Below are 17,136 nucleotides of genomic sequence, written 5' to 3' on the forward strand. Positions count from 1 at the left end.
TCCTCCTCCTGTCTTTGGTCTCCTGGCATTACTGTTGTGGGGGGTGGGTGGACGGAGGGTTGAGGTGAACCTAAGAACCGGTCAATTATACTACTTAGCACTAGAACCGGGAAACAGTGCAACAGTGAGAAATGACTGATTGCCATTATGTTGCCAACTTGTACTTCCCCAGCACTTCGTACAGTGCTCTGCACACAGTAAGCGCTCAATAAAGATGATTGAATGAATGAATGAATGATTGTTTGAAACTTTGGGGGAGACCCAGATGGAACAGCAACTATCTTTTCACTCTGCCTTCCCTCCTCCTCATTACTCCAGACACTTCCCCAGGACTTCCAGAGCTGCCCTTGACCCTGCCACACCAGGTGGCCGTCCCTAATTCATCTCTGATCTCCCAACGCCCCCGCTTCCCCGGCCTTACTGCAGTCTCGGCACTTCTGCACCCCCAAAATACTGGTGTACTCATGACAGTCCAATATCAATCACGCACATATCTTAGATACCCGATTACTTAAGCACCTATTCAGACTTATCTCCTTTCCTTCTTCCTCTCGTCTTGTTATTTTTTTAGTTTGTCTCATCAGTTAGATTGCCTTACGGGCGGGAATCGTGCCTTATTTATTCACTGTATTCTCCCAAGTGCTTAAGTGCAATGCACTGCGCTCAGTTTGAGCTAAATAATGATACACGATTAGTACCTAGCAAGAATGTCAGATCCGTGAAGTTTCACCGTGAGGCTCGACAGAGACACCTCTAAGGAAAATGTGAAAGGAAAAATAGGCAAGGAGGAAAAGGTGTGTGAAAGGATTTAGCCTCAGGACCTCAATCTTCAAGTGCCTTTGCACTGAACTTTGCAAGGTACTGGAGAAATCCACTTTACGGAAATTTGAGAAGCAAACGCAATTGGCAAATTACTCGTATTACAATCTCAGCTTGCATTTGCTTTTCTCCAATGACAAATGGATAAATGGGCAACTTCTGGTGCTATCAAATTAAATCTGGAGAGAGAATAATTATGTATTCCATTAGAAAAGAATGTTCCCTTCCAGTGTTCATATTCTCATGGAGGGATAACCCACACTGAAGCTCCTCGTAGGTTGGGATTACACTGACGTATATGTGGAACCTTCCTTACAAGGAAAGATTTCACAAACATCCATATCCCGAGAGGAAATAGTGGAACATCACCATGTTACAGATCACAGGGAGATGAAGTCAGCTTCAAACGAATGTCCATTCTGCTACATTTAGTAGTAGTAATGGTATTTACTGAACACCACATGCCGAAGCAGCGTGGCTCAGTGGAAAGAGCACGGGCTTGGGAGCCAGAAGTCATGGGTTCTAAATTCAGCTCCGCCACTTGTCAGCTGTGTGACTTTGGACAAGTCACTTAACCTCTCTGTGCCTCAGTTACCTCATCTGTAAAATGGGGATTAAGGCTGTGAGCCTCCCGTGGGACAACCTGATCACCTTGTATCACCCCCCTAGCGCTTAGAACAGTGCTTTGCACTGTTGCACTGTTAACATTTGCACATAGTAAGCACTTAGCAAGTGCCATTATTATTATTTTATTATTATTATTACTATTAATGCACTCTGCTTGGTGCTTGGGAAAGTATAATAGAAGCATACGACACATTCTCTTTCCCCAAGGAACTAACTATTCCAACAAACCGGGGCCTCCACCTGAGCCTCATAACTGATTTTTTGAGCTCACATCAGAGTGACAAATCAGTTGTTCCTGCTCTTTTTTTTTTTTTGGCTTCCACCATTCAAGCTGACATTTTGGGCCCTGGGCAATTCTTAGCTAGGTTTATCCAACTGAAGTTTCTCAGGTATCATCTTAATATCTTTTGAAAGAGAAATGCTCTATCCCCCTAAACTTGCCCCGTGAGCCTTGGGTTCAGGAGATGATTCGTGATTTACTAAGGCCCAGAGGCTAATTAAAGTGGCCCTAGGTAAATCCAACCGCTACACTAACAGCTTGGGGCCTGTCAACTGGCTTTTCGGATATGTAAACCCACTTACTTCCTAGGGAGGGATTTTGGAGTGCTGACTTAATTTTCCTGCCAAGAAAAAGGGGTCACTGGATGATATTACTGCCCATATGGGTGCAGTGACAAGCAATCAGTTCCTGCCCTCCTGGGATTTACAGTCTAAAAGGCTTCACAGATTCAAAAACAAGAAATGGGGCAATATTGGTACATATAAGTATAATACTGCATCAGAGAGTTGGGGGCCAACAGTAGTGAATTGTATCATAAAAGTATGGGGTCTTTTCTAACAGAACATCACAATCGATACTGACCGAGAATTGGACGGAAATAAAAGTTGCACGCCCTACCTGAGGAGCCTTCCAGACCACCTGGCGTAAAAGGACGGATATATAATTATTAAGGAGAATTTGAGACGATGGATAAAACAGTAGCAAACACCTAGACCGTGTGGCTAAGAAGCAAATCCGAAGCACTTTCAAGTACTGCAGAGAACAAACTCATCGCTAAAACAGAGCCCAGGTCGCACGTGTACACAATCTGGCAGGAACCGCTGGTCACGTGTCAGCCTTTCCAACCATTTCTGTGCACTGTGAGTTCCACGTCAGTGGTGTTCTGTTTGGCATCGGAGCACGTGTAGACGATGACGAAGAAATACCTTGAGAAGTTCAAGTCCCGCACGGATAGCGGTATCTGGACTAACACCCTCCTCTTCATCGTCGGCGGTCCCCTCTATCGATTTGTTCATCAGTTTCACCAACGCACTACGAAATAAATAATAAGGGAAATAATTCCCTTCGCCACAGCACCTGTATATATGTATATATGTTTGTACATATTCATTACTCTATTTATTTATTTATTTTACTTGTACATATCTATTCTATTTATTTTATTTTGTTAGTATGTTTGGTTTTGTCTCCCCCTTTTAGACTGTGAGCCCACTGTTGGGTAGGGACTGTCTCTATATGTTGCCAATTTGTACTTCCCAAGCGCTTAGTGCAGTGCTCTGCACACAGTAAGCTCTCAATAAATACGATTGATGATGATGATGATGATGATAAAACCATCGGGATGAACTCCTCGGCTTGCAACTGATTTTCTTTAGTACGGCCTAATGAGACTGGTGTGTGATCTGTGTCAGAGTTTAGCTGGGAAACAAACAATGCCCTCTTTACCTCTGGGCACAATCAAAGCAGGCTTCACTCTAAGGGCCAGGACATCTAGGCGCTTGCTGCATGCACCAGGCCTGCTCTTTGCCCTCCAGGAGGTCCGACTAGCAGGCAGCTCTGTGTGGCTCACACTGCAGCTCCCAGCCTTATGGCTAGCAGGCCAAGATTCAGGCAACACTGGCGACTGCCCTGCTTTCTTCGAGACCCTTGGGGCTTCCATTTTAAGTAACAGGTTGGGCGGGTACCAATGTAGTGATCGTTAATACTAATTAGGCTATTTGCTGAGTGCTTACTACGCGCCAAGCACTGGCAGGAAAGATGGGAGAGGGAAAGGTGTTCAGTTAGGGAGTGGATCTGGGGGTCGTATTAGGTATTATCCTCCAAGTCATTTTTTGAAAATTTGGTTTGAGTCTCCTTTAGTTCTTCCACGTCGATTTGTTCCCTGCTCTCTCACCCAATACCGCTCCCCGCTTTCTTCCTCCTGTTCCTAGCACCCCTCCCACCTCAGAGGTTGATAGGAACGGCTCCACAGGCAGGGAATGTGTCGCTCTTTCCGCGTCCGTTCCTCAACCTGACATTCCACCTAGAGAAGATCCCCAGGAGTTAAAGAGCCGCCCCGCAGCTATTGTCCCCTTGAATTACGTGAAAAATCCTCTAAGGGGAAACAGCAGGCCCCGGAATCACAATTTGTGGAAGTCACCTGTTGAGGCATTTGCCTCCAGTCAGACTTTGGTGGTCTTTACTAAGGGTACCTTCCGTTCTGGCATGAGAACCATGCATTCGGTGTAAGCACCGAGGGGAAGATTTATCTGGACAGTAGTCCTCTGAAGCAGATCGCAAAGCAATAATCTCGAAGTATATAGTCTTCTGATAAACTCAGCAGAGAACGTTAAGTTACCAGCAGGGCTTATCTTATCTTTCTTGTTCTCTGATAAATAGGGAAATTTCTTTTCAGAGAGGTGGCGGTTAAAATACCATCACCTCCATCAATGCCTGAGTTCACGTGGCCAAGAACTATTTTAACTAAATTCATTTTCTTTTGAAAAATGAAAGATCACAAAGATGACGGCTCAACCAATAGGTCCAACCGGATACGTGATCTCGCTGAGTGAGCTGAATCCATGAGTTGTTCGTGCGGAATTTCCAACTGACTGCTCAAATGGAAGTTATGAAACAGTTCCCATCTCCCCGAGCCTGCTCCTAGGTACAAATAGCCTGTTACAGACCGACGTAACACTAAAAGGAGCATGCGTAGTACCTACCTGATGGCTTCTGAATCAATGTGCACAGGGGCAATTCTTTCCAAAAGAAATTTGACCATCTCGAGGAAAGGGTTTGTTGGCTGTTTGGGATTTGCTAGTTTCCGGGCAATTTCTCGCTACAGAAACAAAAACGATTCCATAAGAATAACATACTGAAACAATATCTAAAGCACTTACGTACACGTCTATAATGATATATTGTAAGTTATTGGGGAGCTCACAGTCTCAATCCACAGATGAGGTACAGATGAGGTGACTGAGGCAGAGAGAAGTAAAGTGACTTGCTCAAAGTCACACCGCAGACAAGTAGTGGACTTGTACTTCCCTAGCGCTTAGTACAGTGCTCTGCACACAGTAAGTGCTCAATAAATACGATTGATTGATTGACTGATAGTGGAGCCAGGATTAGAACGATGAACTTCTGATTCCCGGGCCTATGCTCTATGCACTATGCTATGCTGTTTCCTGTCTGTCTTCCCCTCTAGACTGCAAGGTTGTTGTGAGCAGGGAATACGACCAACTTTGTCGTACTGTACTTTCCCAAATGTTTAGTGCAGTGCTCTGCACATAGTGAACACTCAGTAAAAACCATTAACTGATTACCACTTCCCCCCTTCTTCACTGCTTTCAAACACGCCCATGTATCACCTATCTTAAAAACCCCCACCCTTAACCCCTGACACCTTCCAATTATCACCCCATCTCTCTCCAAACTTCTTGATTGAGTTTTTACACCCGATGCCTCCCCTCTAATTGACCCCTAGCAACTGGCTTCCAACCCCTCCTACTCCACCAAAAGTGCCCTCTCAAAGGTGGCTCATGTTCTCCTTCAGGCCAAATCCAATGACCGCGACTCCATCCTCCTTGATCTCTCAGTTGCCTGCCATAATGAGGAACACCCCCTTCTCCTGGACAGATGATCTAACCTGGCTTCCTCTCCTGGTTCTCCTCCTACAGCTGTGGCTGCTCCCAGTCGGGTCTCTCACTGGCTTTTTCTCCCTAACTGTGGGAGTCCCTCAAGGCTCAGGTCTGGGTCCCTTTCTATTCTCCCTCTACACACACTCCCTTGGAGAGCTCATTTGCTCCCATTGCTTTAAGTACCATCTCTACGCAGATGATTCCCAAGTCTACCTTTCCGGCCCTAACCGCTCTCCTTCTCTGTAATTTCGCATTTCCCCCTGCCTTCAGGACATCTCTACTTGGATTTCCAGCAGGCCCCTCAAACGTAACATGTCCAAAACGGAACTCCTCATCTTCCAACTCAAACCCTGTCCCTGACCTGACACTCCCATCACTGTAGACAACTCCACCTGCCCATAACCATGGCATTATCCTTGACTTCTCATTCAGCCTAGTGGAAAGGGCAGAGGCTGGGAGTCAGGGGCCTCCGTTTCCTCAACAGAAAAATGATGATTAAATACCCGTTCTTCCTCTTACTTAGACTGTGAGCCCCAGGTGGGGTAGAGACTGAATCCAACATGATTTTTATCTCCCCACTCCTCAAAAACTTCCAATTGTTGCCCATCCAAATCCTCATGAAACAGAAATTCCTTTCATTGGCTTTAAGGCACTCAGGTCTCCCCACCCTACCTTACCTGACACCCAATAAATACTACTGATTCATATTTCTCTTGAAGATCAAATGTAAGTAGTTTACTCACCACACAGACATCTGCCTGTTTACATGAGCATGTGGGACTGATTAATAACTCCAGTTGAGACCGGAGCTTTTCATCATCACCAAGGACCTGATTGAATTTCTTTACAAAATCTTGTGCTTTTCCAGGGTCAGGCAAATTCTCTACCAAAGTGAGATATGAGAAAAAAATAAACGAGACCAATGCTCACTTGCAAAGGAAGAACCACGACCGACTTTTTTTTCCCCAGTTCTGAACAATCTTCAATGTCTGTGCACTGGCAGAAAATGAATACATCTGTATTCTCCCTCTAAATAGCCAGACAATTATTTGTAAGGCTATTTTCAAGAAACTACAGGTTTCCCCACACGCAAGAGGTTATTCCTATAAAGTGATTTACCGAATGAGTAAACGTACTTACTTGCTATGGTCATCAGCTTTCCAAACATGGCAGAGCTGTTCGCCTCTGACTGAAACAAAACAAAATCTTTGTGAGACAACCAGAAGTCTGGGGATCCCCTCCAAGCTGAGGAGCCTTGGTCACCTGCCCAAAGGGGTGGGAGTGAAGGAAAGGGGACTAGCGTTAAGGGGGGAGTGGTGGGGCCCGTCAGGCTTTTAGGAAATGGACATCCTATCAGTCAAGGCTATCAGTTGTGAACGTAGAGAGCAAAAGGGACGGTGTTACACCCTCCTCTGGCCCAGACCAGATCAGTTTACCTTTGGAGTGTCACTGAGATCTTCGCAGGAAAGAAAGCGGCGAGCAGAACGGCTGCCTCCCTTCCAAGCACATGGCAGATATGGAGCATGACCTCTAGATAGCCAGACTGCCTACTCTCTAAGGAGAGACTTTATGGGGACGTGTTCAGGGAGCAAGTGACCAAAATGAAAACTTGGCATGCTCCCTTAGCCACTTTTGGAGGACAAATCATTTTGCTTCCAATTACTGAGCTACTGACTCGACTCAAATACCAGGAAGGCAAGCGCATTGAACGCCCGGTCCCCAGCTGGTTGGCAGGAGAGAAGGCGGCCACGTCTGTTCCTGCTCCTCCTCAGTCGCCTCCGCCTTTGGGCTGGTGGGCTGCTCCTTGAGAGTTTGGCAGGCAGGGCAGACTCACTATTTAAAAACTTGCCTCCGTCCCTCTTGGGCCTTTTTCTTGGCCCGTTATTCCCAGATCCTAACACTTTAGCTGAAAGAAATAACTAAAGGGAGGTTTGACATGCTAGTGTATCACCTCACGGACATAAAAAAGTGGAACTCGAATATCTTCTTTAACCATTTCGGATTAAAAGACCCCCCTGTAAACTAGAAAATACTCAATTTAAGAGACATTATCATATGAATCAGCGAACATACAGTAGGCTGCTTATGTAAATCCAAAAGCTCTCGAACGTGGCTCCTAAGCATGTTCTGGCACTTCCACATTTCATTGAGTGCTCTGTAAAGAGAGAAGAAAAATAGGATGAAAAAAGAAAAAGAGACATGTTTATAGAAACCTTAGCTTCTATGTTTACCCTACAAATGGCTCCTACCCGAAAGTGGGAGTGCATTTGGAGAAAACAGTGTCATGCAAAGCTCTGTAAAGTGAACCCAATTTGACACAATGAGGATGATAAATTATGGGACGTCCGAAACCAACACTGACCAGATAAAAACTGGCTTCTAAGTTTTTGAAAGGGAATCTAAACGAAGAGTCTAGACCCAAATGCACTGCACTCCTAAGACTTGAAATGACTCTCCTTTCCTACTAAACGGATATCATTCGAGGAGAACGTTATAAAAGATTGTTATTTCAGGAATTGTTCCTTCCCAAACACTGGAGCCGCACACTGAGAAAATGCAGAATCTGTGCAACAAGTTCAGATCTATCAATCGAGCAATCATATTCACTGAGTGCTTACTGAATGCAGAGCACTGAACTAAGCGCTTTGGAGAGTACAATATAACAGAGTTGGCAGAGACGTTTCTTGCCCACAAAAAGCTTAAAGTCTAGAGGATGCAGATGAGAAGATATAGATGACAAAAAAAAATAAAAAAATGGGTGGGATGATGCCAGTACAGTAAATGTATGTGGGGTGCTTGCTTCTTCTAGTTTTCAGCTTTATAATTTAAACGTATATCAGATCTTATGAAGGGCTGGATTTTTAGCTTACGAACCTTCTGCTAAAACAGCATTTTCTAAAATGAAGCAATCAAAAGAGGATTTCAAAAAAGTCAGAATTACCTAGTGGAACAAGCAAGGTTTGATTCAGGGATGGGATGAGGGTACTGGGGATTGGGCTGAGTTTGAATTCTAGACTTTGGCTTTAATTCTGGGGCCCGGTTAAGTTGCAGATATTAATGATTTTCATGAGATTTTCAGAAGATCTGACCAACGCATCAATTGTATTTAATAACTATACTCACTTTACAGCATTTGGATCCAAGCTAGCATACAAATAATATAAACATTTCATTCTTTCTTCTGTTTCCAGGTTGTGTGGGACAAGATACTGAGCAAAGATTTTTTCTACCAACAACCTACAAAGGAGGAAACAAATATTAATCAGAATACACTTGTGGTTTATAAGAAGCATTTTCAGAAACTGCTCCTTTGGGAATTGTTCCCATGTTGGGCACTGGGTTATTTCCTTTTCAAATTCCAGCCACTATCATTAACGTCACTGCGTGGTCAGGTGGAAAGCCCCCGATCCTCAGAGTCAGGGGACCTGGCTTCTAATCCTGGCTCTACCACGTTCCTGCTGTTTGAGCGTGGGGAAGTCACTTACCTCTCCTGTGCCTCAGTTTTTTCAGCTGTAAAATGGGGAGTTCAATACCTGTTCTCCCTCCCGCCTTAGACTGTGAACCCCTGGGAGGAAAGGGACTGTGTCTGATGTGATTATTTGAATCGCCCCCAGAGCTTAGTACAGTGCTTGGCACCTAGTGAACGATCACATTTAACATTATTTTCATCAGGGCTCCTTCCCCATGTGGCCCGGGGGTAGCCCTTGCTGGACTAGAGCCCTCGTGCCAAACTTAACTGAGGCTACGGTGAGATGGCTAAGGCAATGGAGTCCTTAACTAGCCCAAAAGTGTTTGCATCTGCGTGTCTGCTGCACTGCTGTGTCTTAGAGGCCTTAAAAGGCACAAACTTAATGTGCCACTGAGCCTGGGCAGCCCCTTCTCTCCACAGAAGTCGGGCTGAAGCTTAGTTCTCTTGTACTATTCTCTCCCAAGTGTTTAATACAGTGCTCTTGCACACAGTTAGCGATCGATAAATACCACTGATTGACTGATTTAGGTCAGTTAGGTGGACGCTACCGGCGCGCTGTGGCTGGGATTTTAAGCCTGGTCTGTCTCTCCTCTCAGCGGTTCCCTGAGGACTTAGTGTGCCTCAAATCAATCAATCAATCAATCGTATTTATTGAGCGCTTACTCTGTGCAGAGCACTGTACTAAGCACTTGGGAAGTACAAGTTGGCAACATATAGAGACGGTCCCTACCCAACAGTGGGCTCACAGTCTAGAAGGGGGAGACAGAGACCAAAACCAAACATATTAACAAAAAATAAACAGAATAGATATGTACAAGTAAAATAAATAGAGTAATAAATATGTACAAACATATATACAGGGGCTGTGGGGAAGGGAAGGAGGTAAGGCTAGGGGGGGATGATGCTTTCTAGTGGATGCTTACGAGGCGTCCCACCTTTCTACAAAAACGAAGTAAAAGGGTCAGAAAGAGAAACATCTGAACCTCAGTCTGGAGTCACCCCATCAGAAATGCTGAACTCGGTCTAGTCGCTTTATTGCCACACTCGTTCTCTAACATCTCAGGTGCTCGTTCACCTCCACTCCACTCTTCTAAGGTGGCAAGAGAGGTACAATCAAGGGAGGGTGGAACACCGTCCCTTTCATCTACTCACAGATGCCTCAGCAAGGGAGAGTTTTGCAGTATTATCTTCAAAACATGTCTTTTAAAAGCCAGCATTTGTGTAAAGCCTGCTCCGGAGGAGAGGATTAAACTGACTCTCAACTGGGTTTTTTTTGCGGGGAGGAAGCCAGAATTGGGAAACTTAAAGCAAAGAGGACAGAGGAAACATTTTTAAAGACATAATAAACCAAAGCCTCCGACAAGACTCCACGTCAGCTGAAAACTAGGAAGGAACTGCCGAAAACAGGCCAGCAAGACGTACTGCAATCAATCAATGGTATTTACTGAGTGTGCATTCAGTGCAGAGTAGTGCGGTAAAACCTTGTCCTGTCCTCTACTAACGACTTTTCCTCCTTGGCTGTGCCCTCCAGATTCTTAGAAAGGAGTGGTTCTTTCTGACAGGACGCTTAGTAAGGATTGAGAAACAAGGAGGCCAAAGTGGAAGCAAGCATGACAACCCAAAGGATATATCTTTGTGTGTTTGTGTGCGTGTGTGTGATAATAATAACTGTGATATTCATTAAGCACTTTTTACATGTCAAGCACTATACTAAGTGCTGAGGTAGAGACACAGTCCCTGTCCCACATGGGGCTCACGGTCCAAGTAAGAGGGAGACTGGGGTTGAAGCCCCATTTTACAGATGAGGACTGAGGCCGAGAGAAGTGAAGTGACTTGCCCAAAGTCACCCAGCAGGCAAGTGGTGGCGCCGGGATTAGAACCCAGGTCCTCTGACACCCAGGCCCGTGGGCAGGATGAGGCCATGGCTCTTTCAGACACAAACATGTTTTCCCCTCAGCGGCATTTTCTTCGAGTACAAAGAAAATTATATGAACTGAATAGACCTAATAACTAATTAAATGTTTACATGATCTTCCTCATTGTGGATTCACTGCTAAATTCGGAATTTTGCTAATGAATAACCCTATCTGATACATTTTTGTTGGAACAGCGTGGCAGCACCCAGAAAACGGGTATTACGTTAATATTTTCATGACTTTCAAAGTCTTGTAGCATTTAGAGAATGATTCTTATTTTCCCCCAGCAGGGGAGTGCCACTGGCTCTTGACAGAATATTACATTTTCAATAAATCAGGGCCAGCATGACTTTCCTTCATGTATCTAAACCGGCAACAAATACCAGAGCACGAATGCGTTTTTGGGGATGGTCACAACAAACCTCTAAATTGGGAAATTGGCCGCTAATGTTTTCTAACAATAGGTTCGGGAGAGACATGGGTCGACTTACTTGTCATCGATGCTATTCTGATAATATATGTGTAAAAGTTTATCCTTTATCCAGCTCACTTTTTCTGCAGCTTCTTTTCCTGCCTCTGCATGCAAACAATATTTCTTGTAGAGCTGGGCGAGGCCCATCATAGCTTCTTTCCTGACACGCCACTACGGAACAGAAGATTCCTTAAATGAGTAGGGACAAAATACTCCCAAGGAAATCACATAAACAAACCACAGAATGTAGATGAAACACAGACTGACTCGTAAGCGGTGCTCGATTCGGTGTGGAGGAATGATACCTCTTACCTGGCCTCCCTGTAAAGCCAACTTACTCACTGTACCTTAATTTCATCTATCTCACTGCCGACCTCTCATCCGTGTCCTGCCTCTGTCCTGGAACGCTCTCCCTCTTCATATCTGACAGACAATCGCTCTCCCCGCCTTCAAAGCCTTACTGAAGTCACATCTCCTCCAAGGGGCCTTCCGTGACGAAGCCCTCCTTTCCTCTTCTCCAACTCCCTTCCGCTTCGCCCTGCTTCGCTCCACAGCACTGATGTACCTAGCGGTAATTTACTTATATTAATGTCCGTCTCCCCCTCTGGAGTAATTATCTGTAAGCACCGTGGACAGGGAATGTCGTCCGTTATGCAATTATTCCGTACTCTCCCAGGCGCTTAGTACAGTGCTCTGCACACAGTAAATATGACTGATTGACTGACGTACAAACTGTACTCTGTTCTGTCATCACGGTGACAGGCTGCTTTCAGAGACGGGTTGCATTAAAAGCTACCCACGACTGCCCTTTGGTTGGTTTATCCGGACCTCCTGCACGGTTAATTATTCGACAATGGGCTACCGCAGGATGAACTGTGAATCTGTTTTACATTAGAAGTGAAAGGAAAAGAATAACCATATTTACCCCTATAATTGTCTCAATTGGATAATTCCTTCCCCTCTCCCCTGATTTTGGAAGAGGAAATAACCAATGCTAAAGGCTCACACCAGCGTAGGAAGCCGATTAAGGTCCATACATGAGGAGGGCCTCAATTAGAGGCTAATGTAGGGGAGGGAGCTTCTTCACTGAGCCACTGGTATGAGGAAGGAAGAGAAGGGAGAGGGCGTTAATTTACTAAGTGCCTACTGTCTGTATGCAACATCTGGGTGAGTGCAACAGAAGAGAACTGCTCTCTTACCTTTCCCTTCCTTCTCTCCTCCTTTTTTCCTTTTTATTCTCTTTTTTTTCTCCTGTTTCCCTTAACACTAGACTTAACTCTAGCATGTAAAATCCTTCTCCTGGTTTTGAAATACAAAGACTGTGCAAAAAAAGTGGCAATTCTCTAAGGATGGTGATCAAACATTCATTTAAATACTTCAGTAACATCACGCTGCCTGGAATACCATGCTACAATCAACTGCATTTACTGAAAGCTTTCTGTATGCAAAGCACTGTACCGAGCGCTTGGGAGAGTGTAATAACAGAGTGGGTAAACATGTTCCCTGCCCAGAAGAACCTTACAGTCTAGAGGGGATGACAGATAGTAAAATAAATTACAGATAATTAATAAACAAATCACTTAATTAATTAATTAATTACATAAATACTGTGGGGCTGAGGGTGGGGTAAATAAAGGGTGCAATTCCACATGCTAGGGTGTCACAGAAGGAAAAAGGAGCAGGGAAACTGAAGGCTTTGTTGGGGAAGGCTCGTGGAGGCGATGGGATTTTACTAAGACTTTGCAGATGGGGAGAGTGCTGGCCTGTCGCGTATGGAAGGCGGGGAGGGTCTTCCAGACCAGAGGCAGGATGTGGGGCAGATGTCAGCAGCAAAATACAACGATATATAGTAATCAAACACAAAAATGCCAAACAAGACCATGAAAGACCACGTTTAAGAAGAATTTCTTATCAGCGCTCAGAACAGTGCTTTGCACACAGTAAGCGCTTAATAAATGTCATCATTATTATTATCATTACTACAAGAGCGTACCCGGATTTCCCGCTGTAATAGTCTTCATTCAGTGCTCTTTTGCATTGGCACTGTTTTATGTTTACGCTGATATACTTTTAAACGCGCTTGCTTCACTCTGCAGCCTGTATAGAGTTTATGTTGGCTCTAGCACATCCCTTCCTTTCATACTCGGTCTCTGATCTGAGGCTTTTGGGCTTAATACAGTTACTGGCATGCAGTAAGCGCTTAAAAATCCAACTGCCACAATCATTGTTATAAGGATGATGAATCGTCTGGATTGTACTCTATTTCTCACTCCATTCACAAAAGGTTCACAAGAGATTGTGCTTCAGAAATCATCCACGTATTTGACCAAGTTTCAATCTGCTGAAACAACTTTGCTCCTGCATGAATGTGCCATCATCCCCCTCAGCAGCATTCACAAAATCTGATCAATGAGCGGAAGAGCACGAGAGCCTTTTCTTGGAACGGCCGGATTTCAAAGGGCGCGTTCTTTATAAACTGAAATGATCATACCCGTTTGTCTAGGGTCCGTTCCCTTACGAAGCCAAGCAGCTGGTCATTGACTAAGGAGAGGTCTCTCTTGCCGGCCGTTATGATGGTAACAATGACATCATGCCGAATCGCCTCTTCTGGATCATGAGATCTCACCTTTAAGTATTCTGTTGTGACACGAAAAAAAAAGTTGACAAGAGCGCAAATTTTCGTTGGTGGTTAGGGATCTCCAATGGTTGAGGCTTCGCTTTCCTGGCCCCATCTCCTCCCCTTGTCCCCACCCTACTTTACCCCCCAAAGAAGCAGCGAGGCCTACGGGAAACAGCACAGGCTTGGGAGTCAGAAAACCTGGATCCTAATCCTGGCTCCACCACTTACCTGCTGTGAGACCTTTGGCAAGTCACTTAACTTCTCTCTGCCTCAGCTCCCTCATCTGCAAAACGGGGATTCAATACTGTTCTCCCTTCCTCCCTTTTTGGGACAGAGACTGTGTTCACCTGGTTATCTTATCTCTACCCCAGGGCTTAGTACAGGGCTTGGCACATAATAACTGCTTAACAAACATCACATTAGCATTATAATTATCATCACAAAGACGGTTGGGCAAATTAAAATGGCAATGGGGCATTTTGGTAGGAATGTTCTAGGTTTCCAGGACCATAAACTTCCTGAATAAGGCAGGCTGCTTGCCCAAGGTGTATTCCCTCCCTCTTCCAATGTGGGGGAGAGGGATAGGAGGCACCTTGGCTTATCCCCTATGAAGGAAGCCCTTTCGGATGGTCTGCAAATACTGTTAGCTGAGTTGGGGGTGGAGGGAGACGAGGGCCACCACAGCCACACTCCCGCCCCAGAAAATGGCCCCACTAACCCCTAATTATTTTCCCTGAGGGAACCGTACCGTCCCATCAAACTGCAGTCCCTGAGACCTCGACACTCCTGGAATCCTAAAGGAGTAAAGTCCATGTCAAAACGCAATGTTTTCTCAGTAGCGAGAATCTCAGCTTTTCAGAAAACCTTGAGGTACTCAAGAACTTGTTTCCTAGCCCCGTAACTTCAAAAAGAATATACTTCCCTTCAACACCACCACTTATTTTCCACTGAAACACCTGTGTGAAAACACAGGTTAATAGGATTACCTTTCGTGATAACCCCACTATTAACAGGTGGAGCCCCAGAAGAGGATCCAGGTGGGAAGCAGGAAAAACATCCAAGAGCTCTACTCTTCCCCACCTCAACGCTAAAACACACTCTCCTCACCATCCCCTCCCCTCCAGCAAATGTGAAAGCAACGGTTGGGGCGAGGACAATGGGAAGCCAGAACGGGCCCAGTGAGTGCCATCTTGGCGCTGTAGGCCCGCTACTGGAAAAGCCAGGTGCTTCGGAGGCATGCTCAACCCAAAAGGCTGGAAAAGGGACCCCGGGATTTCCAAAAGATGCTTAAAAAAAAAAAAATCAAGGTGACTTACCTGTAAGGTCTTTTGCTAGATCTGGGTGATTCATTAAACAATGACTGGCAAATTTCACACTTTCTAGGCGCACGGGAACATGAATATCATTAAATCTAAAGGGAAGAAACCATCAAGTGTTACTCCTGAACAGGTCTTAGAGAAGGTGACTTCTTCCTATTAGCCACACATTTAAAGCTTGTCGATCAAGAAATCGCCCTGCAATACAGACTGAACCAAAAATATTTTTGCCAAGAAAACACGATTACGTAGGATGATTACATAGGTTCAAGGTTCTATTTCTTTGATGCCTTTAAACATCTTGAGACTTCAGAGCTCGCTGTGGGCAGAAAAGGCGTCTCCCACCTCTGCTGTATTGTTCTCTCCCAAGTGCTTAGGATGATGCTCTGCACATAGTAAGCGCTCAATAGATAGCACTGATGAGGAAGAACAGGAGGAGGAGGAGGAATGTTGGGTAGGGACCGTCTCTAAATGTTGCCAACTTGTACTTCCCAAGCGCTTAGTACAGTGCTCTGCATTCACTCATTCAATCGTATTTATTGAGTGCTTACTGTGTGCAGAGCACTGGACTAAGCGCTTGGGAAGTACAAGTTGGCAACACAGCAAGCGCTCAATAAATACGATTGAATGAATGAATGAACTGAAGTGATGGTGCTTTGGGCAGCCAACACTCATGGTCTCGTGTCTGTTACAATGTTATATTGGACTCTCCCAAGCGCTTAGTACACTGCTTTGCACACAGTAAGCGCTCAATAAATACTGCAGTGCTCAGGGTGTAATCCTGCCAGCTAGCTGCCTCAGACAACAGATGGTATTAGTTAAGGGGCTGCTACTACTACTACTGCTACTAATAATTAGAATAATAATAATAATAATTCTGGCATTTGTTAAGCGCTTGCTATGTGCCAGGCACTCTACTAAGCGCTGGGGTGGATACAAGCCAATCGGGTCAGACACAGTCCCCGTCCTATGTGGGGCTCACAGTCTCCATCCCCGTTTTATAGAGGAGGTAACTGAGGCGCAGAGAAGTGAAGTGACTTCATTCAACTCCCTCCTGAAGCCTCAAGTCCCCTTATCACCCCCTTCCCTAACCACAAACGATCCCATCCCCTCTCAGCTCTTAAAAGCGCTTGCTCCTCCCCTCCTCACCTTCGGCCGCTGACTCTCTGACGTCTTCTCCCTCTCTAGTACTACATTTGCTGAATATTACTCTCCCCTCCCATCTCTCTGCTCTCTTTCCTATGAAAGCTCCTCGAATGGGTTACATATACCTGCTGAGTTCACTTCCTCTGCATCTATTTTCTTCTCTCCCTTCATTCATTCTCCCTTTTAGACTGTGAGCCCACTGTTGGGTAGGGACTGTCTCTATATGTTGCCAATTTGTACTTCCCAAGCGCTTAGTACAGTGCTCTGCACACAGTAAGCGCTCAATAAATACGATTGATGATGATTCTGCTGAGATTGCATTCCCAGTTGACCTTGTCAACTGGGCTCTACTCAGTCCAAACCCTTGAGTCCAGCTGGATTTGACACTCTTGATTACTCTGCCTCCTGGATGTACTATCCAATGCCAGTTTTGCCAGTGCGGTATTTGCCCCTTTCGCCTACTTCTCTGATCACTACAGGTCATCCCATTCATTCATTCATCCATTCAACTGAATTTACTGAGCTCTTACTTTCATTCATTCAATCATATTTATTGAGCGCTTACTGTGTGCAGAGCACTGTACTACGCGCTTGGGAAGTACAAGTTGGCAACATATAGAGACGGTCCCTACCCAACAGTGGGCTCACAGTCTAGAAGGGGGAGACGGACAACAAAACATGTAGACAAGTGTCAAAATAGAACAAATAGAATTAAAGCTATATGCACATCATTAACAAAATAGAATAGTAAATATGTACATATTACATGTACATATGTAAATATAAACATGCTATATAAGTATTAATAATATATTATATTAGAACATAATAAATAACAATAATATATAAAT

At 44.9% G+C, this 17,136-nt stretch overlaps 1 protein-coding gene across 4 annotated transcripts in view; it reads right to left on the reverse strand.

The window, feature by feature from the left end:
* PDS5A (PDS5 cohesin associated factor A) overlaps window positions 1-17,136 on the reverse strand; it is a 98,082-nt gene that overhangs the window by 24,444 nt on the left and 56,502 nt on the right. For all 4 annotated transcript variants that reach the window (XM_038753310.1, XM_038753311.1, XM_038753309.1 and 1 more), the window contains exons 9-17: window positions 15,140-15,234; window positions 13,695-13,840; window positions 11,223-11,374; window positions 8,470-8,583; window positions 7,420-7,501; window positions 6,487-6,535; window positions 6,090-6,229; window positions 4,429-4,544; window positions 2,653-2,758 (exon numbers count right to left, since the gene is read on the reverse strand). In XM_038753310.1, coding sequence (XP_038609238.1) covers window positions 2,653-2,758; window positions 4,429-4,544; window positions 6,090-6,229; window positions 6,487-6,535; window positions 7,420-7,501; window positions 8,470-8,583; window positions 11,223-11,374; window positions 13,695-13,840; window positions 15,140-15,234 — 1,000 coding nt within the window. The remainder of the gene's footprint in view (window positions 1-2,652; window positions 2,759-4,428; window positions 4,545-6,089; window positions 6,230-6,486; window positions 6,536-7,419; window positions 7,502-8,469; window positions 8,584-11,222; window positions 11,375-13,694; window positions 13,841-15,139; window positions 15,235-17,136) is intronic.

Source organism: Tachyglossus aculeatus, chromosome 10 (genome assembly GCF_015852505.1).
Source record: "Tachyglossus aculeatus isolate mTacAcu1 chromosome 10, mTacAcu1.pri, whole genome shotgun sequence".
Taxonomy (NCBI): Eukaryota; Metazoa; Chordata; class Mammalia; order Monotremata; family Tachyglossidae; genus Tachyglossus; species Tachyglossus aculeatus.